This window comes from Coffea arabica, chromosome 3c (genome assembly GCF_036785885.1).
Source record: "Coffea arabica cultivar ET-39 chromosome 3c, Coffea Arabica ET-39 HiFi, whole genome shotgun sequence".
Taxonomy (NCBI): Eukaryota; Viridiplantae; Streptophyta; class Magnoliopsida; order Gentianales; family Rubiaceae; genus Coffea; species Coffea arabica.
The window spans coordinates 43,372,840-43,396,293 of NC_092314.1; the positions used below are offsets into that span (position 1 = coordinate 43,372,840).

Sequence of the window (23,454 nt, forward strand, 5' to 3'; positions counted from 1 at the left end):
TATGTTACACTGCCCTCCATGGTTTTTTCAGTCTTCCTCTCTCATTACTTGTGCTCAATACTTTTGAATTTTTTTTTTTTGTAAATTACACTTAAATAATGATTACAACATTTGAAAAACTTAAAAAACCTTTTATGCTTTTGCCCTTTTTTTCCCCCTTAGATTCACTAGTTGGCACCTGGAACTTCACGGTCCAGTCATTCCTTTGTGTTTTGGCCAAATTATTAATAACCTCCCTATGGTTTAGTGTATTACCAGATGACCTCCTTAATTTTATAAATTATTTAGCTAATCCCCTAATTGTTTCATATGACACGAAAATGTGATAGAAAGTAGTCTCGATACCTTCATTAGTTGAAATTCCAATATTATCTATACTTAAGTACAACATAGAATGTTCAAAAGCATAGAGGATTAAGTGGATATTTATTCAAATTATAGAGGAGTAAATAGGTATCATAGTTTTATTAAATGTATTGTTGAAACACGTCTAGGTCAATTGTAGTAATTACTTTGCGTCCATTTTCCCTTGTACACAAAACCACAGGAAGCTTGTGGGCATTTTAAATTGTTGGGGGTTCATGTGGCAATATGCAAAACATAGGGGGATTAGTATTAATTTAAGAAAAATCGTTCAAAATTTTCTTTACATTTCACCTAAATGAATTTTTTAGCCCTTCACTCTTAAAATATTAACTTTATATTCCTTACAAATTCAATTTAGCAGAATTTGGTCACAATCTAAGTTTTCAATCATTTTTTTATCTCGTGATCACTATGTGACCCACGTGTAGTCATCTGGTATGTACTAAAAAAGCCATATCCTACTTTTTAATGGAAAAAATAAATATACATTAGATTTCACTTTTTTTTTTTGAAAAAAAATGAATATAGTTTGGGTTAGATTCTACTTTTTGAAGGACAAAAATGAATATGAATTGGGTTATTTATTTAATTACAAATGGGATCTAACCTTTTCATTTTGTTTCTAAAAAATGGACCATGTATTAGTCATGTGACAGATATAGAGTAAAAAGTGGTCGAAAACCTAAATTGGGACCGAATTTTACCGATACACTTCGCTTCGCTTTGCCCATTACTCACTTTCTTGCATGACTTTACCGTCAAACAAATAGAGCCTGTATGTTCCAGTTGGTCCAACTGATCATTGGCTAAGTTTCTAGCCAAATGTGTCGTTTCATTTGAAGTCCTCTCAAGGCATGCTTGCTGTCTTCAGTGCTGGCGGAATGTCATTCCAGAGGAAGAGGTTCATCAATCTGAATTTTATTGCCATTTTGTCCTTTTCTTCTTGATTGTCTATTTGTCATTTGGATGAACTGTTAGAAGATATTGTACTTATTGCTCTAAGTTTCCTGTCTGTGCTTAACCTCTGCACCAAAGATGCTGGCTGGTAGAGAATGCGCCCTATTGTCTGTGATTCAGAGCCATCTAGTTGCATTTACCACTCATTTGGGGGAGAATGGATTGATGCATTGTTTTAGCCTCTAATCAGGACATCCTCATACCTCCCAGCACGTCTGGATAGATTTATCATTACTTTCGAGTTGGCAAAATAAATTTATGCAACCAAGTTATATCAATCTGTTATTATTTTAGGTCAGGGACCATTCTGCTAGAAAAGCAGAGAATATGAAGTCTAACAAGTTGCTTAAATCCGATTTTCTCTAGATATGATGCCCAAATAATTGTTTTACCTTTGTCCCTATGAACTTAATAATTGAGTTGACCTATTGTTCTCCTACTCTTACCATACTATACAGACATTTGTCAGTTATGTTGGCTTTCAATAGCAAAAGAAACTTGATAATCTATTTGCATTACCCAAAAGGAGGTTCTACAAGGAAGTGTAAAAAATTTAATCAAAAGAATTCAAGCCAGTAGGATACTCATGGTATCTATTACTTGGGTTCCACTTTAGCTGAGATGTTGTATCCACCACTGTAGTCAAATGCATCACTGCTGTTAACATCCTTCCTAGGCATCACATCATAGAGATGTTTAGCACCTTTCGCCATTCCAAAATCTGTGGCAGATGAGGATGCTGATGTTGAGTTCGTATTCAATCCATCATTCTGTAGAATTGTTTCGAGTTCCTTCACCACTTCACTCATTGTTGGGCGGTCTGCAGCTGATTCTTCCACACATCGCATTGCCAAATCTACAAATCTTCCGAAGCCTATTAGAGTGGTTGTGTTTCGAATGGATGGATCCATTATATTCCCTAAACCATAGCATTCTTCATCATTCTTGTCCATTGCCATTCTCACTTCACGGACGATGTACTTTCCCTTTTCGATAGGTTGCTTAGCTGTTACCAGCTCAAGCATGACCACACCAAAGCTATACACATCACTTTTCTCCGTCAATTGTTGGGTCATGTAGTATTCAGGATCCAGATAACCCTGGAATCAGAGAAAAGGTTACTGTTAATTGCTCGCGATGGCTGTAGAAAGGACTTTTGATGATGTATCTAAACATGGACTTGGGAGTTCTTTCAGGATAAGGTGGCTGTAAAAACATCAAATATTACCAGTGTGCCTTTAACTTGAGTGGATACATGCCCTTTGGAACCATCACAAACAAGCTTAGACAAGCCAAAATCTGCAACCTTAGCTGTCAGATTTTCGTCCAAGAGAATATTTGTGGACTTGATATCTCTGTGGATTATAGGAGGGTTGGCAAGCTCATGCAAATAAGTCAATCCTCTAGCTGAACCAAGTGCAACTCGAAGTCTCCTTTTCCAATCTAGATAAATTCCGCTCTTCCCTGAAAACATTTATAATGTGAATGAATTGCATCAAATTCTGCAAGCTGCCTTAGTTGGGCATGTCTGAGATAAAAGGTTTTCCTAGTGGTTATTTCCTGATATTGAGATCAAATTCTCAAAGATCCCTGATTTGCGTATTAACGATTGTTGCCAATAGTAACTAAGTCAAATTCTTTCTGTTTAAAATTAGTACCCAATTTTTCAATTGGGCCAGGCACATTGACATAATAAAAGTTCTCAGCATACAGTACTGATTCCGAAGATGAAAGAATCTCCAAAATCTCTAAGTCCCTGATCTTTTTCTCATGATAAAATGCCACCAAGCATAAGGAACATGTATAATTAGTAAAGATACTACAACTGTCATGAAGTATCAGCTATGAAATGCTGCTTTGCTGACACTCTGGCTTCTAATAAGCTAAAAAGATGATCTTTCGGAATATATGTTTTAAGCATGGATTTAGTTTGGGAGGAAGGTGCAGAGATGTTGAGGCATGCAATTGAGTGATTAGATTTTATAAAATCCTGATCAAATATCCAAGAATGAAAAGAAAAATAGTGAATTTTAAATGAATGATTGAATGCTAGTGATAATGCCCCATTCAACATAGTCTGGTTCAAAGGCAGGCAGGCAGGCATTGAACAACAAAAACCTTTGGTTGTTATCTTCTAAATCTTGTATTTGTGTCCTCAAGGAAAAATTCAGACTCAGTATTCTTCCTGTGTAGGCATTATCTAGTGTATGGCATGAAAGCATACATGCCTGATAAACTCTCCCTTAGAGTTCCATGCGGCATAAACTCGTATATCAAGATCTGTTGTCCTTGTTCAAAACAGAATCCAACCAAGCCAACAAGGTTTTTGTGATGAACTCGTGAGAGAAGCTCAATCTCAGTTTTGAATTCAAGTCCACCTTGCATGGAACCTTGTTGTGATCGTTTGATTGCTACAACTTGTCCGCTTGGAAGCATCCCTCTGTAGACCTAAGAACCCAGAAATACAATTGAGTTGAAATTGAGGAGATTCAAAATCGAAATATTTGACAGCATACCTTGCCATAGCCTCCAGAACCGATCTCATTTTTCTCAGAGAAGTTATTGGTTGATTTCTTCAGTTCATCATAAGAAAACCATCGGGCTCCTTTTAGTTGAGGTGCTCCTCCGCTGTCTTTTCCACTTGGACCCCAAGATGCTGGTCAAAAAATGTTTCAGTTATAGCACATTCACAAAAGTAACAAGGAGTACTGAGCTGTAGTGCATAGGTCATACCAAATGGTTTACTTAATCCAATGGCCCTTTCAGCCCGTCTTTTTTGCCAGACAGCATATATGCCTAGGCCAACAAGCAACACCACCAGAATGGCACAGCCAGCAGCTATCGCTGTAATAATTGTTTTGCTTATGGCATTTCCACGTTCAGCTGCAACAGCTCTGTTGTCAGTAGTTTGTTCATTTATAAGTCAGAAAACTAAGGAAAGTTAACAGAAATTATTAGCCTTTTATACCGCCGAAAGTGTAAGGAGAAGCTATAAAGTAGTAGGGCCCAAATTGTTTTGGAGGCTTGTAAGTCTGGTTACTTAAAGCAAATCCGATCCTCTGGACCTCTGACCTGTTAAAATACTCTCCTACGGATGGAAAAAATCCCAAATGCACCTGAAGATAATCATCAACATTGAAGAAAGGGTTCTGCAGAGAAACAGAACCAGGAGTAAGGCTTAACTTCACCCACAGGCTCATTTCCAGCTGCTGAAATAGAGTGTCATTAGACAACTCCCTGAAGGATGGTGCTCTGAAGTACATTGTTCCCTCATATGGATAAGCACAGTTACAGCTCTGTGGGCTGATTTTTTTATCAGCAGGACAGGATTTGCTTGCACAATTAGCCAGGCTTGTAGAATAGGGCTTTTCTGCTTGTTGCTTAACCTGACAGTAACTGGTCTTTGCAAGACCCGCATCACAGACTGGGTTTCCTAGCAATCTTTGTTTACATCGATGACAGATATTAACATTAGTTGGAGAAAAGGATTGAAAATTGTTTCTTGGCATAAAAAGTAGTAGATATAATATTGTCTCACATAAGTGTATTCTGATAACCAGAACCAAGAGTGACATAGGGTATTTCATTGTTCTCCAAATCAACAAGTTGAAGTTGCTGACCGATGGTTTTGCCCATATCCAGTGTATCGTTAAATGCATTGTTTCTCAGTTTCCTGTAAAAAGTTGACATGAAATGAATCAGCAAAACCGGATTACCTTTACCTTTTAAAAGTTACAAAAGAATGCTTTTAGTGTCCTGTGCATGCTGATTCAAACTTACACTTGTTGAATTTGGGGTAAACTGAATAGTTTCTGAGGCACCATTCCCTCAAGTGACCCATATTCAACAACCCTGACACAATTGCAACTTTGAAGCATAAGATAGATCCATGACTAGAATAATTTATCGTTAAGCTTCTCATTAGTATCTTAACACTACTCACAAAGTTGTAAGTGACTCTAATGTACTGAACCAGGCTGGAGATTGTGATTGTTGAAAAGAGTTGTTACTCAAGTCCCTGTGAAGGTAAACAAAAGCATAGAGTTCACCTTCCAAACAGAAAACAGGTACATAAAATTTGATTGTGGAAATTCTTGAACCATCACTTACACATAGTTGAGGGAAATCATTTCCGTAATGTTTGGAAATGGACCTGATAACTGATTATGTGCTAAGTTCCTAGACGAAAACAGAAGTAAGAAAGAAAGCATTTTAGTTTAGTATCCAATGGCAAGATTGAAGAAAGCACAATATTTCTTCAAATTTCTAGAAGAACCTACAATTCCACCAAATTTGTGAGATTGTTGAGGTCTGATGGGACTTTGCCAATCAGGGCATTCCGATCTAGCCTCCTGTACTCCATTATAGCATTCACACCAGAAACGGTAAGAATGACAGGCCAACAAAACTAAGAAAACTAAGTCAATCTAAGAGCGAGATCGAATGAAATGGTTTGAGCATACTCACAGAACCTCAAGTGTCTGAACATATCCTATAGTTGAGGGGATTCCTCCAGTCAAATTGTTGGCATCAAACAGTCTGTCATAAGAACGGAAAATAAGAAGAAGAAGAAGAAGGAAAAGAGACATAAAGGAGACCTTCATATTGATTGTATGGCAACTTACACATGAATAAGCACCATGTCGGAGCTGAAAAGTGCATTTGGAATTGGGCCAGAAAGCTGGTTTTTGTTGAAATGGCTGTTGAGCTATAAATATCAGACTCTTACCCCTGGAGGAAATTGGTGAGGATAACTGTTTACAAAAAAGAATCACACTCACAAGTGTTTTGCCTTTTTTAACAGGTCCAACCCTGGAGTTTCAGTCATAGATGATGAAACAGGTATTGGTCCTGTCAACTGATTATCTGCCAGATCAAGCCAGTATAAGTGGGAAAGCTTTCCTAGCGAAGGTGGTATTCCACCAGTGAAGTTATTTGAGTTAAGCGCCCTATCATGGAAGATGAAGCAGAAAATTAATTGAGATTAACAAATCTTCGTACAAGCCATGTAGAATGAATATAACGATGTCTACTGTTACTTACAGGAAGGACAACTGTGCAAGATTCCCAAGTTCACTTGGTACATTTCCATTGAAGCTACATCCAGCTAGGATCCTGAGAAACAAAAGGCAAGAATCTTGGTTAAACAAAGAAAATTTCTTCATGAATGTGTTCCTGGAAAGAGTTTCCAGGGATCAAAATTCAATGTAGGATTTTGTCAGATAATTACAGTATACTCAAATTTTGCAAGTCTCCTATTCGTGGAGAGAGTGAACCGGTGAGGCCTCGGTTGAATGATAGATCCCTGAAACAATACTTTGAACGTGAATTCAATGAAAGCAAAGTTATAAACTTTTATTACTTATGTGCTTGACCAGCTGAAATAGCAATAGAAACTCACAGGGATATCAATTCGGTGAGTCCTCCAATGTCACCGTTGAGTTTACCTGATAATCCCATACTTGATAATCCCCTGAAGTATCAATTCATACAGGCATGGATTTTTTAGGGTATCAAGCTACATGAAAGAAAATGCCACAATGAATTTGCAATGGCCTGAAAGAGTAGATGAACTACTTACAATGCAGTGACTCTTGAGTTGTTGCAGGAGACTCCTTCCCAAGGAGCTCCGCAAGGATCATCAGACTTGCCCCAATTTGGTGGTGTATTTTGCCATTGATCTTTCAAAGACCTAAGAACAGCAACTGCAAGAATTTGTATCCAATTAAGATCAAAAGGACTTTACAAGCATTGAAACCACATAACCAAAGAATATATGGTACATTCAAGAAACTCCATTACTGGCAAGAGTTAACAGGCTGCCAAAAATGGATCTGTTTAGGCCGATTGATTTTCTCAGTGGCTAAAGCCTGGGGAACCACTATGGCTACTTGGTATAAATTGAGAACGAGATATTATGAAGCAATAATTAACTTAGTTTCTTTACACTCATGCTACACGGGAAAAATATTGGCAAAAAATCAAGTCATAGAAAACTTGAAACTCTATTACACATATTACTAGAGCGAAAAAAAAAAGGTTTCTGGAGCAGGAAAAGTGAAAAGATAAGGCTCCTATGTTTTCCTCTCTTTTCTCTTTTTTGGCAGAACTTCATGATGTTGTGGCCTTGTAGTTCCTTCATCCATTGGTTTGGTCACCATCAGCTTAATCTCCTTGTGAAATTAATCCAGAGACAGCTGTATACATAATCGTAGAAATCCAGAGTTGATCCATTAGTCCCAACAGACATTAATTAGAACTTAAGGTCAAACTTTTCCTCAACTTTATAGCTCATAGTACGCTATACTACACATGCCAGAAGGACAATAGAAGCAAAGATAAAGGGCATTTGAGGAGAGTTTTGAGAACACATCTATTCCACAATATAAACAAAAAACTTTTTTATCCTGATGCCCTAAATGACAATTAGTTTTTAGGTTTTCACCTCAAATTCTTGCTAAATTAACCTCATTTCCTTTGACACCTATACTGCAGCTAATGATGTCCCACCCCAATGTTTTAAGAAGGCCTAGCACCTTCATAATGAATTGTATAAAGAATGAAAGGCAGGCCTAATATAATGATTAAGGAACATGATTTCTCTTTCCCTACACCCCAACTCACCATTTTTCTTGATCCAATCTAAGAAATGGAAAGCATAGAATATATATGCAGCTAATAACTCCTCCCTGACTTTCCCTTTCTCACTTTCCAAAGCTGAATAAAACTCTCTTTCCATACATATAGACCATAATTCAACATATCATGCTGTCATGTGCTTGAAAGACCATGGCAGATTTGAAGCTCGAAAACTTCTTATACAACTCAGCTAAATGAATTTTCCTGCCCAAACATAGATTTCAAAAAAAAAAAAAAAAGTGTCTTATAAATTTTACTAAAAGAGTATCCTTGACATTATTATAGCTCAATTCAATGTTAAATTGTAAAATCTACAAACGACATATTGTTCACGAAGAATGAATGGGGCAAGTCCACTCTTTACACCTAGAAAAATATAGCATTTGGATGCAGAGTTCATAAAAAAAAAAAAAAAAATCAATACAACCAAAGGGACAATCTGATACTATCAAATTGGATGAGAAATGCCTCCATTCCTACACTGATAACTTTGGAAAAGCATGCAAATGAGGCAAAGTATAGTACATTACCATCACGAGGATCCGTGTAAGAGAAGATGCCACGAAATCTTGCAGACATCACTAGATAAAAGAGAAGCAGCCAAAGGGCTGCCATTGCTGCACTCCCTCCTTCAATTCCTTCCAAAGTATCTATTCTTCAGCTAATTCACCCCCGACTTCAATCCTCATTAACTCGATTTCATGCAGAACATGCCTGTAGGAAAATGCAGCAAATGAGCAAAAGTTCTTTATTTTCTTTGATCTGCTTTCTCTTTGGGGAAGCAGTACTAGTATTCTTGCATTCTTGTGGATGTTTGGTCGTTTCTTGACAACTATACTAAAGATTTTTACTAGCTGCCGGCCTAGAGTGTTTAAGCAGACTTTTTCTTCAGGCAGGGTGAAAGGTGAAGGTGACAACAATGATGATGACTAAGTCCAAGAAATATCAGCTCAAAAAGGGTAAAAGAAAATGTTAGCTAGCTAGTTAGGCCTGCTTTTCCATTGTCCACTCTTTCAATCATTAAACCTTTTCTTAGAAGCCAATCTTAGTGTCTATCATCCCCCGCACTCTCCACTACTACGACAGACACTATCAACAACAAAGTCACAACTGCTCCAAATTTATCTTTTTCATCAAAATCCATCATTTTGTTCCCATCCTCTTGAGGGTCCACAACCATTATTGTTCATAATTCGTGGAAGCAATTAATTAATAAGATTGGTTTGGTTAATTAATGGGATTTTGATGGATTTGAGATGGAAAATCTCACGTAGTATTAATGTATTCTCCGCCTGCATGCGCACCCTTGTCAAGAAGAACAAAGATAATGGTCTAAAATTAGACGGATTATGTGACCAAATTAAACTGCTTGCTAGAGGAACATTCTGCAGCCGTCTTGCACTATTTAAATTAGTAAATGGGATTTGCATGTTTTCTCGAGAAAATATATACTGGCAGTCTGGCATGCAATTGTTCTTGGAACCTACCAAAATGCAATGGAATTGGCCCGGTTTGCCTTGATAGCTTGTACTTCTTGATATTCTTAAACATGATTTGATTACGATAGTGAGTTGTAATTTATTGAAAATTTCAATTTTTACGTGTCATATTTTACAGAAAGATCATGATTAATTGTTAGAATGTTTTCTTCTTGATCATTTTCACAATACTATGTATCAGCGTGAGAAAGTGATGATACATGAGCAACGAGGTTTAATAATAACCCCTAATACATATGATATGTATGTTTGGATATTAGAACAAGTATTATTAAAACACCGTAGCTCTTATTGTACTTCTTCAAAATTTGGTGAACATTTGCATAAATCGTGGTATCTATACATTAAGTGTTTTTTTTTGCAAACCCCGTATACTGAGGAGGGACGCCATCCCTAATTTATTGAAGACAACAAAATAAATAAACTATGGAAGGGGAGTATATCTGATCTCAGGGGCGGAGGGAAGGGGGGGGGGGGGCCAGGGGGGCAACCGCCCCCCCTCCAATTGTTAAAAAAAAAAATTTCTAAGTAAAAAATTTTTTATTATATTGTTTTGCCCCCCCAAATAACCTCTCAAGGACCCAAACAATAATGTTTGAAAGTTATTTGGACTTGGTCCAAATAATAGAGACTCGCCCCCCCTAATTGCAATTCCTAGCTCCGCCACTGTTTGATCTCCAGTACATATAAAAAATCCAGTAAATGAGGAGTACTAGTCCCTTATAAGACGACAATATGGTAGCTCTTTCAAATCTAACATAATAATAGCTCTACACTACTTAGGTAAACCTGCCATGGACAAATACAGTCGATAACCAGTCAAATGAAGAGAAGCTAATGAATCGGCTGCAGCATTAGCCTCTAGATAAATACGGGACAATGAAGCTCCAAATCTAGCCAACAAGTCTATACATTGAGTTGATGTGGACGAATAAAATATACTTCTAATTATATCTAAAGTACGTAAAAAAAAAAAAAAGATTGGAATTGATCTGTGAAATCTAACCATTATTAAAGAATGTTGGATGGGAGAATATTCTAAATCAAGCAAAGAAAGTCCCCCAAAAGCAAAAAAGAAATCAATTTGCAGTTTGACTGCCTAAAGGAAAGGAGGAAAAAGCTGGGAAGGTAGCAGGATTTATGGTTTATAAAATTTTTCATTTTTGGAATTAAGTATACGGTTTATTAGAAACATCAACAAAGGAATGAAGACAAACATTATCGACCAATTTTGGGAGCTTTGAATTGCTAATGACTACTATGTCACATGAATTTTCTAATTTCTGTGGGGCATTTGGTCCATTCACATCTAAAAAAAAATTCTCAAGGATGTTAATAGCAATCTCCACTTATTCTGTTGAATTATTAGAAATTTACCTAATTCTTACTTGAAAATCATTCTACCTTATTCTTAAATGTGCAATAACAAGGTAATACTACTAGTTTTGGTCCTTTTGAAAAAAGTAATTCAGGCTAAACTAATTAAATTGCATGTGATGATATAGTTCAAATGGAGATGGGGAATTTTTTTTAAAAAAAATTATTGAACAAAGTATATTGAAATTTTTGCAGCTTCAAGGACTAAAATTATGCAGTAACTATCAACAGATGATACCCAAAAAAAGGGAGCCAAACATATGTTTAGCCAAGTATGGATTTCTTTCAACTCCTGGATAAACTATGAGGAAATGTATTCTATAGATATTATAACTTCTGGAATCAAGAAGGGATAGTTTTGAGCATATTTCTTAGTTTAGAAGATAAAATTCCTCCACTCAATTGTAGTGCTATATGGGGCCAACGCAATATGGAATTGAAAATGTGGTACTGTTGAAGAAGTAGTTTAATAATGACAAAAAGTACATAAAAATGAAATTGTCCATCTTATACTGATAGTGTATGTACTGTTAGTATTTGATAAATGATAACTATGTAAAATTTAAATTTAAAATTCAACTGTTACACATATGTCATGGATCCAATGGTGATAGTATATACACTGTTAAGTACTCATTGTTTAAAGAATTTAGATATAAAGTATAACATAATTCATACATGTATACATTATTAACATTTTTAATTTTTTGTACACATCCAACTTGGGTATGTGTAGAATTTTCCCATAATTAACTTCGCTGTAATAGGATCCATCTTTTATTTAGATTTGGATAATGTTTGAGAGGCCACCACCAGCTTGATTCAATAGGAAAACATTAAAAAGAACAAAAACGAAAATGACCAAATCAGACTGTTAAACTCATAATTGGCCTTTTTTTTTTTCAGTGGGAGGTCTCGAATTACACCCCCCCCCCCCCCCTCTCTTCGTGCGGGCAAAAGGATCTGAATACAAGGAGTCAATAAATGCAAGCAATTGTATTTCACAGTTTGGCATGTAAGTATTTGTATTTAATAGTTCGTCTAACGGGTGTTCGATTAGCACTTGTCAAGAGGAATCTCACGTGTTAGTTTTTTGAGAAGAGTATAGTTAATTTGAGAAAATGTCTAACTGCAAAGGACACGATAATTGTGATTATTCGCATGTTAAGTGAGGTGTAATTTAAGTATGATAAGGATGACCAATCTGTTAGAAAAATCCTAAATCTAGATAGCAATTCAGCTTTTACTAATTGGTGCCCTGTTCTAAATTATGCAAGTTAATAATCAAAATCATTAGCTAATCTAATGAGAACATCTTGAGTAAATTATTCAGTAAAGTCCTTAGCCGATCTAATGGCAACATGGCCAATGATGAAAACTTGGATTGAAGTTTACTCATTTAAATGTAAATTGTGGCCTAATACATGCTTAGATAACAACTAAGAGACAACAGCAGATTTAGATAGAAAACTGATTTTTGACCAATTCAAAGCCAAAAGTCTTCAAGAAAGATCAAAGATGTAGAACGCATCCGGACTACAATCTAGTACAACCGAATATACAATCACCAGCTTCAAAAAGTAGCAATATGTCTTTAACTGTAGCAAAGATGCTTGTGGCAACTGGCATGAAATCAACCAGTAGTTGGCTGCTGAAATTTTCTTTTCTTACAACTCTCATTTTGATAGGTTGATGAACAGTCCACAAAGATGTTTGTTTACGTTTGTCACTACACAGATAACTGCATTTGTGGACTAAGTTTACTCTTGGAATTGAATTTGTGAAGGTTCTTGAAGTTTTATTTCTCTGTGGCAATATTACAGAAAAACTTGCAGAAACCTTTGCTCCAACCATCGTTGAGTATAACTTGCTTTTCAGTTGATTTAGAAAATCTACTGGTCATTGCTTATATAGAACCTTTGAGTTAAATATTTGTCTTCAATTAAAATAGCCAAAGAAAAAGTGATGATCCTACATCTTTCATCAATGTCTACATGGAGGACATTAAGGGGAGGGAAAATAGTTTCAATGAAAGTTGCAATACTAAGCGGCCAACTCTTTCCATATATGCAGTAATAGCATGAATCTTACTGATATTCAACTTTCTTCTTGAATCGGCAGATGGTTTTCTATTGTTTCTTATAACTCCTGTGAGCTGCTAAGTCAATTATCATTACATACACATTTCGTTGAAGATTGTTGAGAGAAGCATGCTGATTATTTTCCTTGTAATGCTCAGACAAGATCAATTTAAATGGGAAAATTACGCGCAGAGAGGAACCATAATCTAAGAACTACAACTGTCACTTATGGCTGATGTTCTTCATTTTCTCTTGTTTAAAACTAGCATTTTTGGCACTATCTACGTGTGCAGATATCTTTAGAATGGTCATATTTATTACTAGAAGCTTGAAAAGGGTGACCATACTGAAGGTCGTTTAAAATCTGAACATAAGAACAATATGTTTGACATATGATAAGATGACAGAAATTTTAACGCCAAGAGTAGGTTCCTGTATAGATAATCAAGTTTACACTGTTACATGTAATAATTATACGTATTCCACACTGACTATAACAATTCTTATATAAATTGTTAATGAATTGCATCACCAATATAGTGTACCCTACAGGTTGAGGCAAAGAAATTGTGTATGGGGAACTCAGGATTACCAGTTGATTTCTGACTGTTTTCGGAACAATACCACGATAAGTTCTTGCTCTTTAGAACAACCAATGCTTCCTCTTCGGTTTATGCTGTACTGGAGCATCTGTGTAATGAAAAACAATTTCTCAGTTTTATTGATTATCACATATCTAATCGTGATTAATCAGAACTGAAATCATGCAAACCTCGCAGTTCATAAAGTGAATTGTAGTGCACCTCAGACCAAAAGCTTAACCAGAGCTCTGCACCATTCAAAGAAAAAAGAGAAAAAAGAGTATCTTAATAATATAGACGTAGTGCAGCACACATTTGTGGTTCCTTGCTCACACACTTGGAAACACAATCCTAACATTTAGGGGAACAGCAGGTTATTCCTAGAACCTCGAACCAGTATGAAATAATCCGTATCCCTTATATACTGAAAGTTTGATTTCTCATCTCTAGTAATTTCCTCTAGACAAATCACACAAACTTTCAAATTAACATTTGACACAGCATAAGTTTAAGCTTGAATAATTTCTTTAATTCCTCAAACCATATTGAACAAACGTGTGCAAATGACAAGGGGCAAAAAGAGTTACCAGCTATGGAGAATGATATTTCCACCCATAGTAGTTAACTGACTTGATGAAAATTTGTTGGTAGTTGAGTTACCAATGAGGATGTTGACTGAAGAGAAAAATGGTGAAAACTCCTGCACCATTTGTCTCCTTAGTCAATGCAACAATTTGCTGTATCTAACTAGCTTAACAAGTTTCCAGCTAAACATGACTTTGACATTCGAATAGGAAAAGTTTACAACTTCGTTTTTTTTGCCCCACATTGACTATGCCCTTGATTTTTACTTTGTTGCATCTGCTAAAGAGATGACCAAAAGTAAATTTAAAAGATCAACTTGGCAAATTTTCAAAAACTTAGAAGATTTGTTCGTTTAGGGCTTAATGGCTCACATGAAATTGCTTGGAATTTCAGGGGCTTTGTTAGAGATTTTCCTATTTCACCTGCTTCTATATTCTTAGCTTCTTTTGATGAAAAGAGAAAAAGGATCCCGTAACTTAAGCGGATGAATTGCAGCAGTGACATTGAAACATGACCAACTGATTTTGATGAAAGGAAATGGTGCATGAGGAACTTCTGACACTAGAAAGAAGGGTCACAATCATGTAATGAAGTCATGGGATTCGATTGGCTGCTTTATTGGCACCATGCCTGAGAAGAACAAGAAAGGAAATGCAATACCTCGCTTAGGCGCTTGATATTGTGGAATAATCTCGATAAAGCAAGTATCTCTAAACGATGTCAAAAGGCATATCTTTGCTGCAAACTGCACGAATGAAGCATTGTCAATGACCTTGCACAAACAACAATAGGATATGATCAGGTATCAATTTTCAAGTCAAATAACACATTAACCAAAAAGGGACACTACCACATAGAAATGAAACTAAAGATGAGCAGGACTCAGAAAGAGACTCTTGCAAAATTAATCAACAGTCTCTGGAAAAAGTAATTCTCCAATGGCCATAAGGTATTGTCCTAGTCATGATCAGTTACTAAAAGGAAGCACCCAGGATTATTCAATCAAAAAGAGTGTGCTCCTAATGCTGTTCTATGGGTCCGCCAAAGTGTGCAGGCACATCCCTTTGTGACGAGGAGAAGAAAGATTTTTATACATTTAGCGTTGTTCTTGGGTTGATGTCATACTTCGTGTCAGGTGGAGAAGTTGATTAACTGCAGGATGATGATAAAATTTGTAAACAACAGTTTGATCTGTTGCACTAAAACCTTCTTATAAATTAGTAAGAATCCTTAAGGTGCCATGAACTATTTATATGCCCGTAGATTCCAGTAGATTTTCTCCCTAGTAAAAATGCCTGCTACACAAAAAATATTCTCAGAACCCTTTGAGACCTAAAAGCTGGCTCAATTTCAGTCATCTTTATTTGAACCACAGAAAATTAGGTCCAGGTTATAGGTTGTTAACCTGAACTTAGCACTAGGTGCAGAGTAAGTCAAGTAGGATATCATTCCTGTAAAAGATTCTTCTTTTGACATTGAAATTAAGCTTCAATTAAATTCAGTACTCCACGATATACAGGCATCAACAGGCCAGATTGAATAACTGTGCAACATCAGAAGAGTTCTAGGAATAAATGAAAAAGACACTAGCCAGTTGGAAACCAGCTAAAAAATGTACTCAACATATTTATAAGCTTTCAACATAATTAACATCAAACTACTACTACTAACTTTTGCAATTTCCCTTTTACAACATCCAGAGGTAATCATTTTGGTTTTCTTCGGGAGTTACCACAATTTTTCCATCTAACAGTACAATACTTAAAATATGATTTAAAACATGATCCTTCAAAAGCGCAATCACCTATGAAACTTGCTATTCACTTCAACTTTGACAGAAATAATTCTCTTGGTTTAGCTTCCTTTCAAACTTAGCAAGATTAAAGGGCAGAAATCACTAAGCATATCTATCTTGCTGCATCAACTTTCCTTTCCAAACTTTTCCAATGGGGAAATCTTAAACAAAGCTCTCAAGTGTTTTAGGCTTGAAATGAGGTACATCTGCCACAGATAACACCTTCTTGAGACCAGTTCATTTTAATTCTTCTATTAGACTACCAGGAACCCCACCAATTACTGCTTAAAATTATACTTCACTTGGTTCACATTTTAAGGACTGAGATATTCTACTTTCTTTATTTGAGAAAAAAGATGCACAATGTCATCTTCCCTTCAGAGATAAGGTTATTCTAACCTTGCCTATTTTCACCAGCTTTGGAAATGGTATAAGACTCTACAATGTTCATTATACCTATAATGTCTGAGACCTTCAAAAGCCTCAAAATTGAATCCCACCTCTTAACAAAATACCACTAATCGTTCACAAGTATTGCCTTTTTTCATTGGAGATTTAAAAAAAAAAAAAAAAAATTGGTTTTAATAGTCACCCATAAGCATAGAGGATGACTTCAAATATCTGAGACAAAACCATATCTTCTTCTCCCCTTCACCAAAACTCATCTAACTCAGTCTGCTCTCCTAACCTTTGGACGATGCTAATAACCATCACAGCACTAGCAGTATTTAATTTGTAACCACTGCTGGCTTTCAATTTGCCAGTCCTCGCATCCCAAAAAATCCAACTGCCTTTCTTTTTACTGCATAATTGCTGCAGAATTCGAAGAGATGTTTGCTGAATATGCTTCTGCAGACTAGCACCATCAAAGGGTATCAAATTTTACAACAATTGTCATCTTCTTCTTGAAGAGCCAGAAAATTCACCACAGCAGCAGGAAGGAGGGTTGAAGGATGGAGACACAAAAAACCAGACTTCCTTTGTACTTGCAAGGGATTGTTAGTACAAAAAACTGAACCACTGAATTTACTTTGTTTTTGCAAATGGAAGAACAAGTGAAAGGGAAGAAGAAATAGGAAGAAGAACACCATTTGGACAATGGTTATTGACTTCCTGGAAATCGAATTCTGTATTTTTGGAAGTCCATTACAAGTAACAATTTTTATTAAATTTTCAATAAAAAGGCAATATTTGAGTAAATAATCCAAGGTGGCAGTTGTATAATTTGGACATACAATCAATGCCTATTTATAAATGAAGGTAACATTGGGTGGAAAGTCAATAAAAGTACTAAACACCATTTCAGCAAAAAAATCTGTCCCTCATTGGCAGGGGAAGGAAACATACATCCTTACATAAAATAAAAAATAAAAAAATAAAAATCCTGGAAGAACAAATATAACAACATAAAAAGATGATTGCAAGTGCTTTAAAAAAAAAAAAAAAGAAGTATATTCTAAATCCGGGAGGAGAATAACCATTATCATTACCTTCCAACACACAACACTTTGAACTTTTTGCACGGCTTTTTTCTTTGATTTCTTGAATTTTAGGTTAAGAAAATTATACTGCAGCATTCTTATTTAACAATTTGCCGATTTATTACCAAGACACACAAGGATGCATTTTCTGTGTTGGAAAAACTGACCAGAGAGGAAGGGGGGGGGGCAAGAAAAACAAGGATGTTTGAAGAATAATAGACCTTATCGGCTGCTGCTTGTAGTGTAACATGGTCCCCCCACTCACCTGATCTGCAAATACAGAAAATCAGACCCAGAATTAGAAGCAGACTACAAAGGAATATATAAAGCATACAACTGCATCTTTGAACAATTTAGGGTATCGAATTGGAGGCATAATTATTCACAAATGAGTATCCTACTTAGCCATTTTCTTCCGATAACGCTTGTACTTCATTGGAACGTAACCTTCATATAAATTAGGGTAGTCCTTCAGCTGAAATAGATAAAGATTTGATGGCATGAAAAAGTTAAAATTGGGAATTCCAATAACTACAGGTAGAGTTGATAGCATTGGATCCAGTGCAAACAGATCTTCTTAATGCAATTGTGTCCAAGGCATTTAGAGAATTAACTTCTCAGGCAAAAAAGTTGCTAACGGAGGGGTGATTGAAAAAACAATCATTTGATGAACGTTGCAGAAGGCACTGCCAGCAGCTCATTCCGCTGGAGCAGATAGAAGGCCATAAATGTAATAGTCATACTGAAGAAAGTATACTGTGTACCTACAGAATGTAAAACTCATATAGGCTTGTAGTAGAGATATGTTACACGGAGATGGTCAAAATGTCACAAGAAATCTAGGCTGGAAATGTGCAAGTGCTAGCTGAAAATTTAGTGGATGGATTGCTTGATCAAAGGACCCTTGACAACATGACAAATATTTTCTTTTTCGAATAACAGATACTAAAATACCATTTAATTTGTCATGAAATAAGCATTCAACCTTCCAAGTGTAATTTCTAAACCAATAAAAATTAAACTGGCTAGCATCATCAATCAACAGACTAACAAGGAAAATGGCTGATCAAGATAAGAGACATTACACTTGAAAAAAGGTGACAGATGGTATAAGATCTTTCACATAAAAGATGTAACAAACACAAGTAATCAACATTGTATAGACACCAAAACATCAAAATTAAGCAGCAAAATAAGGTCATGCCCTATTTTGTATAATTATATTTGACTCCATGAGACTGCTTACCCATCTACAAAAGAGAGCATCAAAACCACAAACATAATTCCTGGACATAATTATTGACCAAATATATAATAGATTATAGTTAATCTATTCGGCATAACACCTAACTCAAGTCTCAGTATCGCAGAAGCTGCCCTAGCACAAACCTGTTTCACAACCTCCTTCCTGACATGCCTATGATGCTCTGGGGACCTATAAAGCTGGTCTGAAAGAGCTCGGAACTGAAGAAAAGGACAAATATAAATGAACAGATGAATGGCATCAGGATCTTAAAGGCAACAAGAAATTAGCAAACCTGACAATTGCCATCTCCTGAGACCTTGACTTCATATAAACCATAAACATTTAGCCTGAAAGAAGATCAAAGAAGGAAAACATTCACCAGCTTATCCCAGCTGAAGAGTTAAAGGAGTAGAAGAGAAGGCTGCATCTTTTCCTTTTCCTGGTAAGCAAGTTATAGCCTTGGTACCTATTGATAATTAATTATTTTCAACAATATCAAAAGGTAATAGCATGATCTTATTTAAACTCTTTCTCTCTATTCTGTTACAGACAGAGGCAAGCATATACACAAAGAGACATTGGTTGGTCAGGATGTGGAGCAGATGGAGCACCTTGATGGCTGTAACCGCAGAGAGTATTTTCTGGTAAAGTTTAGTAAGCTTTTCAAAGTACAGAGGAAATTTTTCCCACTCTATCATAGAAAATGGTACTAAGTTCTGTCGACAAAGCCCTAGCAACTGCCCCTGGTTTCAGTTATCATGGACAGAGCAAGCATTGCAGCCGAGGGTGATGAGATACACCTTTCTTCATGCAGCTAAAGCGATCCAATGTGGTACGCATGAAAGAAGCTAGTTGTGTCTTCTCAACTTTACATAGTCCAACATCATATCTTCTTTCTGTTTTATCTAACAAGCCATAATTTCTAGAAATACAATCTTAAGTCCCTTCCCTCAAGACAATCAAGTAGATAGAAGATGGGAAAAAAATATAATCCAGAGTAACCTCAAATCATACAATTCAACTATATATGATTCCATTGCTCCAGTATTTAAAAAGATTATGCAAGAAAGTATTTAGTCTGCAGAACAGGGCATGGAAGAACAAATAAGCTACTCTTCCTAGAGGCGAAAAGGGGAAAAAGATAGTAAATTTGCCTAGTATAAGATTTAAAGGCATTATTGAATATAATTTCATAAAGAACAACAAAAATAGGTGGGACTGATTCCCACTATAATGTCTTAAGGCTGCATTTTGATTATTAAGCAGAACAGTTAATTGATCAAGGATAAACTTGGGAAATCCGCAAACTAGTAGAGGGAGCTACGCAATCAAATTTAGAAGGCTTTGATTTTTTTTCTTTTTCTGAGGGACTCAACCTAGTCAATATCTTCTGAACATCTTTAGGAATGATTTACCTTAGCCTCCTCTGGAATTTAATTCTAATTATAGAACCTGCACAATCTTATTTCGATTATAATAGTAAACATTCAAGTTTCATTTCAGTTTCTACACCTTTCTTGCCAAGACAATTTCAAAGCTTGGTTGATGAGTAGATGGGAAGTAACTAAGTATTGTTCTACTCAAAAGAATGTAAGCTTATAGAGGTTGGTTGATCATCCTACAGAACCAATACAACTTAAATATTTAGCTCAGCCTTTAAGACAGATTTCTTATACGCAGACTCGAAGTAAGGGTAAGCTCATGCATTACTCTTAACAGACTATAGCAATGTTATTGTCGTACACTGGGCTTTATCTAGATTGCTGACCTCATACAAATATGAAACCTGGTTAATCTCTATAGCCATCCAAAATCAAGATCTCATTTTCTTCAGTAAAGAGATTACTTCTAAGAAAACAAATCTGTGCATGCAATAGTATAGAACCACTATACACCCGTGCCAAATTTTATGTCAGTTTTTCTTTTTCAGATTGCTCCAATATAAAGTTCACCTTCATCAAATGAAAAGTCTCTCTCTTCAGACACGCAGTAAAAGAAGTTGGAAACTCATGAGATTCATTAAATTTTATTTTTTAGCCTTTACAAAACATAAGAGGCAATGTCAGCAGAGTTAGAAAGTTCTAGTATAATGTCAACCAAAACCACACAAGGGGGTCACATAACTTTAAAAAAGTTACAGGGCATCTGAAGGCATTACTCTTTAAGCGGAGAAACTAGGTAGTATATCAAGCACATCAATTGATCAGAATAAAGTAATCTTATTGTTAGAAGGCCTAACATCTGCCCAAGTGTTCTAGCGTCAAATGTTCTTTTGACTGTCATTCTCCAAATACACAACAGTTCATAGCATCTTTCTTACTCGAAATTGCAAAAGACTAAAAATCCTCAAATAGTACAATCCAACTCTCTGACTTTAATTCACAAATATCCAGCTAGAAATGGCCTCTTCCTTCTTTGTCCCAGAAGGCAAAAATCCCTTTGTTCTACATGGCATTTATAAGAATCCCTTTGTTCTATTTTATATGATATACATGTTACTCCGGATGTAAAACATTTGGCGCTGACCCTAGAAGGAAATATCTTACAAATTTTTAAGCACGCAGATAGTAGTTGGTGATGTTGGGCTGATCATATTCCAATTTCCTATCTTCACAATTAACCTAAATTACACATGGTTAATGTTTTCCCCATTTTATCATAGAGTTGCCAATATCATTCAACACACAGAGCTGATTCAAAAGCTACCATATAAAATGAGATGGAAAGAGGCTGCTATTTACAAGAGTTCACTTCTTGGCCAATTTTACAAATCAAGAAATGTTTCTGAACTGTATACTCCTTGTGGCAATAGTATGATAGATAAGAAGAGATCACAAGTGATAAAAGATAGTAAAACTCAATAGAACAGTTTTATATGAAGTTTTTCATCATATTTTTTACAGTTTCCCTACTAATGAAGAGAGCAAGACACACAGACAGACAGATGGCCTGTGTCTCTGCATGTGTGCGTGAGAGAGAGAGAGAGACTGCAATGAATCTGTAGACTAACCTCTGAAATAACCGCTGGTAATCCAAACTAGCATCACTCGAGTCCGGGATGTAAGAATTTATTTTTGGAACATGCTGTGATTCCAAACAAAAATTGGAATGAAATTAGAACATCCAAAAATTTGTAACAGTATTTTGTTCACTTCTTCAATGTTTTCATAGTTTTTGAAAGAATGTAGGTTTCCCCTACTACAGCATGGCGTCAAAGTAAATTATTGCAGAGTTTTTTTCCCAGAATAATATACAGAGAGACAAAAACAACTATGTTTAGACAATAACCAAATTGTAATGTAGGACTATGTATGTCTTACAGGAATAGGTGCTAGATGGGAAACCCTTTGACCAACTGCCCCATCTAATTTAGCATACTCCTCAGAGAGCACCATGGCAATCATCTTATCATCCTCTATGTCTTGTTGACTGCTGGATGAAGTTGAAGTAGAACATTCACCAAGGCTTGCATTCCCATTTGTCATAGTTTGTTTATCAAAAACTTTCAGCTTCCTCGAGCAGTTGACAACAAAGAGCTTATAGCTTCCTCAAATCAATCAACACAGAACTTTATATACTCTAATCTGCAAGCAAAAGAAAATTTGGTACATTTACTCCGTCAGACAGGATATCCAAAACTCAAAACTCCCAGCACATTTTTAGTTTTTTAACCTATGATTTAGGAATGCAAGAACAAAATCAATAGGAAATTCAAAATATACCAACGGTGCAACTAATATAGGTGCCTAAGACTAAACTGGAGTGCTAAGAATGGACAGTTCATAATTGAAAGTAAGAACTTCCAACCAAGAGATGCAAGTGAAAATGGAGGAAACTCTCTCACCAAATTGACAAATAACACCATATATGACCATATGAGTGCTCTATATGCAAGCCAACCATTTGTAAGAACAGATTCTCGGAATTCTCAGCTAAAAGAATGCAGGGAAAATAAGGTTAACCCTCTTGCTAAACTCACAAATAACACCATAAATGAGTAGAATTGATGCTCAATTTATAAGTCAACCTTTTGATCCGTGAAAACACGTTTGACAATGAAAGCTATTGAGGTAGGTAAGCGTGTTCAACTATTTAGGAAAATCAAGCATTGGAATGATTCCAATTTCCAAGCATCTATTTCTGGAAATTAAAAATACTTTTTTTCATCCAATGTTTGATTAATCGTATTTCCCTGCAAAATCCAACATTCACTCAAGATCCAAAACTTCTAATTGATTCATTCTCACGGAAACTGTCGGCAGAATAAAAAGACGATCTTTTTCAACAGATTATTGGGACATTCCTGGTCAGACAGTTAAATGGCATTTGATGACACGAAAAGGGTTCGATTCATTCACAGGTTTCAATCCAATCACATAATCAAAGACCCAAAATTTTGAAGAAAACAGAAAGCATCACAACATTAGCAGCAGGAATCATTCAGCTTTACCTTGAGGCTTGAAGATGGATGACAGTTTCAGCAGCTTTCTGGTGGGAGAATGAAGGAATGAAGGAAGAAACTTTCGAGATTCCGAGTTGTGGACCTGGCAAGAAATGGAGTGTGGGGAGTTTCGGCTTGCAACTAACGCGGCAAATCTTGGAGTGTGAGCCAATGGAAGTTTGGAACCTTGAGCAGTTGATCAAACAGGTGACACGGAACCGAACAAAATCCTAATTTTTGGCAGATATTTTGAATTTTTAAATTGTCCAAAATTGCACTCAACCTCTCTTGTCAACGTGTACATTTTTCTCTCGCTTGTCTCTTTCCTTCTTTTCCTTTTCTTTTTTGATAAGAAATGGATTTATTTGAGGGCAAATTACACTAAAACCCCTTGGATTAGTGTGAA

The 23,454-nt window shown here is 36.0% G+C and overlaps 2 protein-coding genes across 3 annotated transcripts; both read right to left on the bottom strand.

Moving 5' to 3' along the window:
- Positions 1-1,808: 1,808 nt before the first annotated feature.
- On the bottom strand, positions 1,809-8,881 carry LOC113735160 (leucine-rich repeat receptor protein kinase HPCA1). The gene is made up of 19 exons (XM_027262125.2): positions 8,493-8,881; positions 6,905-7,028; positions 6,725-6,796; positions 6,554-6,628; positions 6,367-6,438; positions 6,105-6,272; positions 5,949-6,023; positions 5,791-5,862; positions 5,604-5,675; positions 5,434-5,502; positions 5,267-5,341; positions 5,104-5,175; positions 4,862-4,996; positions 4,292-4,764; positions 4,057-4,206; positions 3,840-3,979; positions 3,552-3,771; positions 2,552-2,787; positions 1,809-2,423 (listed from the first exon to the last, which is right to left on the bottom strand). Exons 1-19 carry the CDS (start codon positions 8,575-8,577, stop codon positions 1,920-1,922), a joined length of 2,889 nt encoding a protein of 962 aa, XP_027117926.1. The 5' UTR covers positions 8,578-8,881; the 3' UTR covers positions 1,809-1,919.
- Positions 8,882-13,247: 4,366 nt separating this feature from the next.
- On the bottom strand, positions 13,248-23,260 carry LOC113735161 (OVARIAN TUMOR DOMAIN-containing deubiquitinating enzyme 12-like). 2 transcript variants are annotated; one of them, XR_011841754.1, is made up of 11 exons: positions 23,058-23,260; positions 21,928-22,191; positions 21,618-21,691; positions 18,900-18,954; positions 18,751-18,825; positions 17,763-17,836; positions 17,583-17,631; positions 14,746-14,830; positions 13,692-13,748; positions 13,512-13,609; positions 13,248-13,351 (listed from the first exon to the last, which is right to left on the bottom strand). XR_011841754.1 is itself a non-coding variant. In XM_027262126.2 (10 exons), the coding sequence occupies exons 2-10, from the start codon at positions 22,090-22,092 to the stop codon at positions 13,563-13,565; spliced, it is 681 nt and encodes a 226-aa protein (XP_027117927.1). In that variant the 5' UTR covers positions 22,093-22,191; positions 23,058-23,260; the 3' UTR covers positions 13,330-13,562. The 2 variants fall into 2 exon arrangements, 1 of the variants encoding a protein (XP_027117927.1); XM_027262126.2 differs by having other exon boundaries at positions 13,330-13,609.
- Between the last annotated feature and the right edge of the window lie 194 nt (positions 23,261-23,454).

What these genes read in the sequence shown, in the direction of transcription:
- LOC113735160 (XM_027262125.2), bottom strand. Translation starts at nt 8,577, where the DNA reads ATGGCAGCCCTTTGGCTGCTTCTCTTTTATCTAGTGATGTCTGCAAGA. An exon ending in GGTTATCAGAATACACTTAT is followed by an intron (nt 4,765 to 4,861) that starts GTGAGACAATAT and finishes ATGTAAACAAAG; the next exon opens with ATTGCTAGGAAACCCAGTCT. An exon ending in CTCAAGTTAAAGGCACACTG is followed by an intron (nt 2,424 to 2,551) that starts GTAATATTTGAT and finishes CTCTGATTCCAG; the next exon opens with GGTTATCTGGATCCTGAATA.
- LOC113735161 (XM_027262126.2), bottom strand. Translation starts at nt 22,092, where the DNA reads ATGACAAATGGGAATGCAAGCCTTGGTGAATGTTCTACTTCAACTTCA. An exon ending in GGAAGGAGGTTGTGAAACAG is followed by an intron (nt 17,837 to 18,750) that starts GTTTGTGCTAGG and finishes TATCTATTTCAG; the next exon opens with CTGAAGGACTACCCTAATTT. An exon ending in TTCACTTTATGAACTGCGAG is followed by an intron (nt 13,610 to 13,691) that starts GTTTGCATGATT and finishes TTCATTACACAG; the next exon opens with ATGCTCCAGTACAGCATAAA.